This window comes from Mus pahari, chromosome 7 (genome assembly GCF_900095145.1).
Source record: "Mus pahari chromosome 7, PAHARI_EIJ_v1.1, whole genome shotgun sequence".
Lineage (NCBI taxonomy): Eukaryota > Metazoa > Chordata > Mammalia > Rodentia > Muridae > Mus > Mus pahari.
This window is the reverse complement of record NC_034596.1, coordinates 97,775,243-97,785,298: the sequence shown is the minus strand read 5'-3', so window position 1 is coordinate 97,785,298 and position 10,056 is coordinate 97,775,243. Positions and strand designations below refer to the sequence as shown.

Sequence of the window (10,056 nt, the reverse complement as noted above, 5' to 3'; positions counted from 1 at the left end):
GGAAACTTTCGGGATAGCATTTGAAATGTAAATAAAGAAAATAATAATAAAATAAATAAATAAATAAAAATATATACATTTATTGGTATTGTAAAAAAAAAAAAGAAAAAAGAAATAATCCTGAATTAATTAGGGAATACCAATTTGAACATGCTTGGTGTGGTGGTTTAAATATATTTGAATGCTTTACAATCCTTAAAACAAAAATCATTTCCCAAGATGATTTTCAGAGATTTCATTTAGTACTATACTTGTACCCTGACCTAGGATCTGCTTTTAGGCAGAGTGTAGACTGCCTGTACTGTGCTTCTGCTTCCTGAACAGTATGTCTCCAGCGGGCAAGAAAAGCCACAAACCCAGGAGCACACAGAGCCTGGAATTACATAGGGATACAACAAGGTTTCAATAACATCAAATCTACCTAAACCACCTAAAAATACAGCCAGAATATGGTCAATCAAAATAACTGCTCAGCTACATTCCAGGTGTGGTTTCTCCTGGGACATGGTCCTTTCTTGGATCTGGTTGCTCAGAAGAACTCTGAGTAACCAGGATGAGAGAGAAAGAAACTGGCATTAATTGAATATCCCCTGCCATGCTTGATCCATCCCTTTTCTCTCTTCTCGCAAACACATCAGGAGAGGCCAGCTAGGATCACATGAGGACAACACATAAAGAACAGCAGACTCTCATGACACGCATGAGCAGAATGTGTGTGTGTCACATTCTGGCAATGCCACTGTGCAGCATAAGGACCTGGACGGACACTTACCCAATGCCCTGAGCTATGTTTTCTAACTGGCGACACATACAAGATCGAACTTCATATTCCACATCTTGACAGAGTGATTTTACCAGGGGAAGTATTTCTCTTTTAATGCTGAGGAAGACAGGTTAAAAAAAGAAAAGAAAAAAAGAAAGAAAAGAGAAAAAGAAAAGAAATGTGTAAATGGTTGGACATTTTAGACTGATATTTTCAAAAAATCCACAAATTTCAAATTACTACTTATGTGAGAGAACATCTTTGAATTTTTAGATTTGTATGTTTAATGTGGGGTATCTATAGAAATTGGGAAGCTAGAAAGCAGGGGTTGGGGCAGGGAATGGAAGGAGAGGTGGAAGGTGGGTGTGGTGGTCTGAATAAGAATGACCCTCATGGACTCCTATATTTGAATGCTTAGTCATCAGGGAGTGGCACTGCTTGAGAAGGATTAGGAGGTGTGGCCTTGTTAAAGGAAGTATGCCACTGGGAGTGTGCTTCCTGATTTCAAAATCACAAACTAAGCCTAGTTTCTGCGCCCCTCCCCTTGCTAGACCCAGATGTAGAACTCTCAGCTTTTTCTCCAGCACCATGTCTGCCTGTATTCTGCCATGTTTCCCACTATTATGATTATGGACTAAACTTCTGAAACTGTAAGCCAGCCCCAATTAAATGCTGTCTTCTATAAGAGTTGTGTAGATGTCATCCCATCTCTTCACAGCAATAGAAGTCTTACTAAGTAAGGATATGTGGAAAAGCTTTGAAAAACCCAATCAGGTGCTTAAGATACATGTTTTTATAAAAGAGTTTGAATGGCAGTACCCTACAGGGTACACAACACTTTTTCCTTAGGGAGAGACATGCTGTAAACTTTGCCTTTGGATATGACATAGCGTTTGTACTCATGAATTTACAGCAGCTTTGGTTACTGGCGTAAGAACAAGCCAGACAGCATTCCAGCAATGACAGGAGGGACACATGAGATTCCACCCCTAGCTGAGAAGTCACTGGTAAGGGCTGTGGGGTCATTTTCTTCAAGGTGGGTGGATAGATTGCCCACATCCATGTGCATGCAGGCAGCACTAATTAGAGACGGTAGAGACTCTTTTTAAAAGAAGAAAAAGAAAATGAAAAGTGAGAAGGGGAAGGATCTGGAAGGGAGTGGTAAAGGGACATTCAGGTTAGTTATATAAGGATGCATTATACACACACACACACACATACACACACACACATATATATATATATTTAAATATATATATATTTAAATATGTATGTGTGTATGTGTTAATATATATGTGTATGTGTTATATACATATATATGTGTATATACATACATACATGTATACATATGAAACTTTTAAAGAAATAGTTCTTTAAAACCATGAGTTACCTTATTAACCTAATATACTTTAACATAAGAATTCACAGTTTATGTTGCATTTTTACATAATTTTACTAATGGATATTACCATTATTTACAGTATTTGTTAAAGATAATGGCTAACTTTGTACCAGCAGTTAAATGTTCATACTAACTCAGAAAGCTATAGCAATACAATTTTGGAAGTCCCAAGATAATCCTATTTTATCCTCCCAAGAAACCATAGTGTGGTATTGGGAAGACTAAGACGGGAGCTAGAGAATAATTTAACTCAACCGTAAAACCCCATGAAACTGAGAAGAAATGCTTCCAGTAGTAGACTCGTGTCTGAGAAGTCTGTATAGCTATAATGGCTAAGCTTGTGAGGATGTGGAATAATGCAAAAGTAACCATTGCTAATACAGCATTATATGTTTTTAAATCAATTTAATAAAAGAAACAAAAGTACACACAAATACTCACCTATGGGCATCAAATTTGTTGGTTAGTTTTCCTAAAATTTTACAGCTAACTAAACGCGACTGGACGGTTTGGGAAAGCTGTGCCTTGGAAACAAGTGGACTGAGAATCTAAAAGGAAATGATTTTGAGAATAAATGGACAGAGAATTATGCACTCCTCTCGCTAACACCAACTTCTTCAAAGAACATTTTCATTTTTAAATATTGTTAAAGAACATGAATTACAGCTGAGGGACATGACCACTCTTAATAATAATAACTTTCTTTGTATTCTTGGCAAGTGACAAATGCTACTGAAACCAACTAGACACAAAGCACTGGGCCAAGCTCAGGGCAAGCTCTGCACTGGTCCGAGGCATATGAGGGGTAATTTTGAAATACACATTTTCAACAGAGAAAAGCAAGTTAGTTACCAGATACTCTGAACTTTATTCCACATGGAATTCTATATTCTCAAAATTACGGGGGGAAAAAACCTATTTAGGAAATTCAGTTATTTGAATATAAAGACAAAAGTCTGGTGCTATATTATTCATAGTCTAGACACTAAGAAACTTAACAGCATGGCACACTGTAAAGAATTAAGAATAGTGGTCTGTCATTCTCATACTAATTCCTTAATTTTTAACATTGCTATTTCTCATGCCAACGATTCTGTTAAAGGTCACATGCTCAAGACGCCAAGCACTCTCGAGAAGCAATTGCTTCACTCACGGTTACAGCGTTCTTCAAAACCACAAAGAGCACACCTCTGTATTGTGCTCAGCAGTTCACTGTGTGGTATGTCTAGATACTTGCCATCAGGTACACATTATATTACTGGATAACAGTTGCCATTTTAAAGAGAGTATTTTGGAATTGTGATAGAATAGCAAACTCTAATGCAGACAAAGACACAAGAAGATCTGTGGAGGATATTTCAATGAATAACTTTTTACCATGGCATGTTTGCAAAGAAATACATACAAGGAGAATGTTTAAAGAATGCAAGGTGATTTCATTAGAGAACAGATTTGCCATTTTTTCTAGTCTTCCATCTTAATTTATAATAAAAATTTTCAAGAGAAACAAAATGAACCATATTGAAAATTAAAAGGCAAAAACCAACTGGGACTAATTTTATACAAATATATACAAATGTAAGAAAGGATGGCAAAGAGATAGTATATGTAAATGGTGCTTAAAGGTCAGGATCACATAATTTCTAAAGAATATAACCAATGAGATAAAATAAATGAAAAAGTAGTCAACAGTATAATTTGAAATTTCCAATTAAAATGCACTCATGCCTTTAGCCTCCCAACTTATACTGGAACATCATTTTTAACTGTTGATTTCCAGGCAGTCTTACATGACCCAGGATAAACTGGAATCACAATGCAGCCAAGAAGGACCTGGAATTCCTTTCTACCTTCACCTCCTGAGTGCCAGCATTACAGTCATATGACCCCATGCCCGTCTCATGGCATCCTGGGGACCAAAGCCAGGCTTTAGTGCCTGATAGCAAGTTCTCTATCAACTGAGCCACACTCCAGTGGGACACTATTTTCAATAAAATCTCAGAGTAACTGTATTTCACATATTTAGTAAAGAGCTTAAGAATATCAGGGGGCTGGAGAGACGGCTCAGCAGTTAAGAGCACTGACTGCTCTTCCAGAGGTCCTGAGTTCAAGTCCCAGCAACCACATGGTGGCTCACGACCATCTGTAATGGGGTCTGATGTCCTCTTCTGGTGTGTCTGAAGATAGCAGCAGTGAAATAAATAAGTCTTAAAAAAAAAAAAAAAGTTAAAGGAAGGATATCAATGTCCCCTTGCCAGGTGACACCACTTTTATAAATGCTACAATTAAAGAACTACTGAAAAGCTCTACAGAGACGGCATATTTTGCTAGTAAAACAGAAGGCTGAGAATGGCTTCCAGCATTTAATAAGTAAAATAATTTGCAACTCCACACAGGAAAATGATGCTATGTGAAAAGTAGCCATGTTCAGATTCCATCTAATCACTGGTGTGACAAGCAGCAACCACACAGACAGAGGGAACAGCTGAAGGACAGAGCTCAGAAACTTAAAACCAGCCAATTACACAAGTATAAATGATCTTTCTTCTTTACATTTTCTGAATTATTTAAGTTTTCTGCAATGAGTATGTGTTGTCTTCACAATGGGAAACAATCTTATTTCTTTAAAAACATAAAAAAGTGTAATGCAACTTACTATTTACAAAAGAAAAAAAAAAGTATTACCTCATGCCTCAGGGTTTCTTTTGGCAATAGTTCTACTGCGAAGAGAAGTGTTTCCAGCCATGCATTGCTGACACCTAATGGGCATAGATGCAACATGCTAGGTTAAACATCTCAGGGCAAAAGCACTCTCAGCTCATCCATCAACAGCCGCAATCCCATCTTACTAAAAAACACAAATTACTATTACCGTTCTAAGTCATTTTCTACAGTTTTGTCTTGAATAACTTTAGAAAATTTTAAATACTGAAAAATAATTTGAGGGAGACATATGGTATTCTTGCTGTATGATTGTCCCATGAACATAATTGTAAAGGAAAACATGTAAGGAAGGGAAAGTCTAGAGAAGGCACCACTGTGTTCCCGCCCAGGGATCTCAGCTCTTTGCATCAGGCCCACAGGCGGCAAATGAACCACAACCACTTGTCAGACAACATGAACACGGCTGTCACTAAGCATGCTGGGCCCTGACCTGTATCCCTGTGCTCCAGGTGCACGAGAATGACTTGCAGGAAGGAGTGTGCAAAGGTGTGGACTGACATTGATTCTTCCTGAAGAATGGTCAGAAAGGACACTGCAGCCGTTAGCTGCATTTCCACGCTTGCGACATGCAGGACGTCCTGTGTGAGCAGAAAGAATGTGCTATTTACAGAGATGAGAGGTCAGAAGAGTAATGTTATAAGAGCCAAGGTACAGATTTACTAAACACAACCTTTAAAGACATGTACTTCTTAAGAGAATCATATTAATCTGTTCCTAATATATAACTCATTAGACGATAAATTTCTTATGAAATTTTAAGTGTTTTAAGAATTTATACAATAGATAACATTCTCTTAATTTACGGAATGAAAATGATAAACCATGTGTAAACCATTAAAGAACAAAATGTTCTTTGGTGGATTTGAACTTTTACATTGCTATGGCAATATGCAGATGTCATCCTGCTGAGCACAACAATGTCAAATCTCAATCACATGTATTTTCGTTTCTTATGTTTCTGTTTCAAAAATAAACACCATAAGGGTTGGAGAGATGACTCCGTGCTTAAGAGCTTGTACTGCTTTGTCAGAAGACCTGAGTTCAATTCCCAGCACCCAGGTCAGTCAGCTCTCACTCACCTGTGACTCCAGCTCCAAGGAGCCAATGGGTCCTACTTCCCTCTGAAGGTAAAGTCACTCATATGCACACACCCCTCCACAGATGCTCACAGGGACACATAATTAAAACCAGAAAACATCTAAATGAATAAATAAATAAATGAACATTATTATTCTAATATGAAAGGAAAATAGTCAAGATTGTGCAAATGGTCAGGTGTGGTGCACACCTTTAATTCCAGCAACTGGGAGGCAGAGGCAAATGGATCTCTGTGAGTTCCAGATCAGCCTGGTCTACATAGAAAGTTCAGGCCAGCCAGAGCTACACAATGATACCCTCTCTCTCTAAAAAAAAGTGTAAGTGTAGTTTCTTTCCCCTTTTCCCCCTGATATAATTGATAATAGAATAAATTAGCATGAAATAAACAATTTAAAAGATTTTCTGAAACATAAGAATGTTTTTAAACAATAAATTACACTCATACCATTTAAAGAATATAAAAACACTCAAATTTAAAGCCTACATTAAAATATACACTTTAAATACATCAAAGGCTAAAAAATAACCTAAATAAGCTTCTTCAAATATCAAAATAACTATACTTCTCCCTAGAAGCCTGTTGGATTTAGGGATGAGTGTACAATGAGAAGGCAGAGCAGAACTTTTTTTGCTCAATTATGGAAATAGGGAGAATTTCACTTACGTGTCAATTTTGTGACTGACAGAACAAAGTTATCAGAACATCAGGATACTTACTGTCATTACGTTTCAATTTTATGATCTTGGGAAGACTAACCTTTCTGGCATTATTTTGTTATATAATAAAAGTCAATTACATAATTACATAATTATTATATAAATTTATATCATTTAAACAGCTTTTATTTGTACAATTTAACAACTTACTATGCAAATGGCCATTTAAATACTGACCACTGTACATCCAGTATCTTTCTCCATGCTACCTTTGAGTTTGTAGAAAGAACAGCACCTTGCCCTTATCTTCACTGGTCTCTTCCTAAAACTAGAGTCAAGACCCATCTCTTTGGAGGGTAAATAACCCTTTCACAGGGGTCACAACGTAAGGTCATCAGAAATATCAGATATTTACATTCCAATACAGCAAAATTACAGTTATGAAGTAGCAACAAAAAATTTAATGATTAGGGTTACAATAATATGAGGGACTGTATTAAAGAGGCACAGCATTAGCAAGGTTGAGAAGCACTGTCCTAAAAAACCTATGCTTCCTGTCATCTTCCTCATCTCTGTTAGTAAATGACAACTCTTATTTTTACAACACCTTAGTTTGAAAACTTCAGGGTCATCCTTCGCTTCTCTTATTCCCTTATTCCCTCTTATTACCCAATGCATCTAAAGGACCTACCTTCAAAACAGAACTGTAATCTGACCACTTGTCACCTCCCCAACTATGGCCCTAGTGCAACCCATATTTAATTATTCGAATAACCTTTATCTTGTCTGATCCATCATTACCTCTCTTATCCTCTACTAGGTAGCCAGAGAGATTCTCAAGTATTAGCCCAAATCCCCCTATGGCTTTCCCTCTCGCTGGAAGTCCAAGTTGTTTTGGTGACATACAAGATCTGCTCACAAATCCTCCTTTGCCCAGATTTCCACATGGTGGCTCCCTGAGCTCTCTTACGCCTGGACTCTGATACCCTGTTAAAAACAAGGCTTCCCTGACAGTTCTATTCTAAATCACTTTGAAAGTAAAAGTTATACATTCTGTTCTTTAAAAGGACACACCCTATGAATATGTGAACGTCATATTCCCTAACACACACACACACACACACATACACACTCACACGCACACATGCACACACACACGCACGCACACACAAATGTGATTATGTATATGTTTATTTCTCATCTAACCATGAATTGTGTAGTTTAAAAGTCCTTGGCTGAGAGAAAAAAAGGCACATTAATGCAGAGGTTATAATTAGGCTCTGAAAAGAACCTTCTTTGCTATCACCCGTGTTTTGCTGTTTCAAGAATAAACATCATCCCATACTAACAATTTGGGATCGAGAGAACACATTTTAAAAAAAAAAAATTGATGTGGCCAATAAACAGACTTACAGGTTTCAAAAGCAAAACTTTTATTTAGAAATAGAAAAGACTTTATAAATTGTGAGAGTCACAGTGTGCATTTCATCTGCCATTGAGTTCTAAGAGCAGCTTCCTGGCCACTTAAGTCCTGGGTTTGCACAGAAGAAACACTATGTGCAAAGTGAAACAAGAAGAGCCTCCAGCTTTGTCTTCTTACTCTATGACTTAGTCTTGACTCCATAACAACTACTTGCCCCAACTATTTTGCATTTAATTTTTGAAAAATCCTCAAGTCTTATCATAATTTATGTTTCTCTCTTGTTCTGACTTCAACATCTGAGACTGTCCACTGTTAAGAAACCACACTAAGAGAGTTCATCTCTGCTTTTTTAAAAAATGGAATAAGTTCATTTCTAAACATAATTTTTCAGAAATATAATAGAATAAATTTCATATTTACCAGTAATTGTTTTCCTCCAGAGTCATACCCTCTGGACAAACACGTGTAGGATAAATAAGTGTGTGTTCTCATAGACCTTGGGAGACACTGAAGAGCAAATTCCTCCATTTGCTTAAGTGAGTGTCTAAAGGCCAGCTAGCATTCCTACTCTATACTATAGCTTGGTGGGCAGCCCAGCCTAAACTCTTTGAAAATGAAATTAGATACTGCATCAGCCGTTTAAAACTAGTTCTATTGAAGGAAAGAAAGTGTGCTAGGCACATCTGTAATCCACTCTAGTTAGTATGTCATAAAACAGTGTGCTGCCTCTCCTGTAGAGACAGAGAAAACAGTCCCCAGTGAATCTGCATTACATCTCTTCACAATGTGCATCAGACAGAAGCATCGAGTAACTTATTTCTAATGGGAGGATTCCTAATGGACTTATTTCCTAATGGGCAGGTATCCCAGATTTCCATGTTCTAAAATTACTAAGTAAGATTGAAAAGTCCACTATATTACTGATTGTTTTTAACTTAGAAAATAAGAACTTAAATATTTGGGGAATTAAGGGTAGTCAATGTAGAAATTTTCAGTAATTAGCAGTAGGTGGCAGCTCTGTTCTTATATAGTATAACATTTACAAAAGACTTAGTCTGAGCTACGTGCAAATAGTTGGAACATGCCAACTCTAGGATGCCTGTAACAGTTTTCTCCCATACCCCATTCTCTCCCTCATCCCATACAAGAAGAAAAATGGAAAGGAGAGCTGGCTAAGAACAGCAAATCAGGCAGAGAGGGAAATGCACTGCAGCCCATAAGCCAGAATACAGAAGAGTTGCACACAGCCCTTCTTTAAATCTGCACATCAGTGATTAAGGAGGAAGTTGATAAGGATGTACACAAACAACATCCCAAGCACTTTTCTGTGAAGGGAACAACAATAATCACCATTACACTATTGGAAATGAGTGATAAATGTCCTGTCATGTAAAAATACAGGGCCACCAAAAAAAGAAAAAAAAAGAGGAAGAGGAAATAAAAAAGGAGGAAAAGGAAGAAGAGGAGACAGAATCATAGATTTTACAGTTTCAATTTAAAATATAAAGTAACAATTCAACACCTCGTAAAGAATGTATTTATGAAAGAAATGACCTACTTAACAGATTTGGTAGCTATAATAACCATCTTAAATGATCCATAAAGTATTTAAGTAGTTAAATATTTTGTGGGGGAAAAGCAATAAACTGTTCTCTTTAGCAAATTACAGAAGCCTAGTGATTTCCATAAGCAAATGGAAATAGCATGTCCCTAACAGTCATATTTTTTCTAACCTAAACTCTCTCTAAAGTTGACTAAGAATCATTTTTTTTAGTTTATATGAATAATTTTATTATCAGTCTGCCATTGAGAGGAATGAAGCCAATCAGGTCCCTAACAAGCATGTTGAAAAGCATCAATAAACAAAAAGCTAACAGTAGGGCAAGGCAGTGCATGAAACTGCCTCAAAGTGGGGGAGGACAAAGACAGATAACTGATCTCTCTCTCTCTCTCTCTCTCTCTCTCTCTCTCTCTCTCTCTCTCTCTCTC

The 10,056-nt window shown here is 37.0% G+C and overlaps 1 protein-coding gene across 3 annotated transcripts in view; it reads right to left on the bottom strand.

Annotated features, from left to right (window-relative positions):
• Positions 1 to 10,056, bottom strand: part of Ppp4r4 (protein phosphatase 4 regulatory subunit 4) — an 88,683-nt gene that overhangs the window by 35,099 nt on the left and 43,528 nt on the right. For 2 of the 3 annotated variants that reach the window (XM_021202199.2, XM_029541049.1), the window contains 4 exons: positions 5,320 to 5,467; positions 4,851 to 4,924; positions 2,607 to 2,713; positions 773 to 880 (listed from right to left, as the gene is read on the bottom strand). In XM_021202199.2, the coding sequence (XP_021057858.1) occupies positions 773 to 880; positions 2,607 to 2,713; positions 4,851 to 4,924; positions 5,320 to 5,467 (437 nt within the window). Of the gene's footprint in view, positions 1 to 772; positions 881 to 2,606; positions 2,714 to 4,850; positions 4,925 to 5,319; positions 5,468 to 8,325; positions 8,377 to 8,487; positions 8,575 to 10,056 lie in introns of those variants that run through there. The other variant, XM_021202202.1, reaches the window with a different exon arrangement.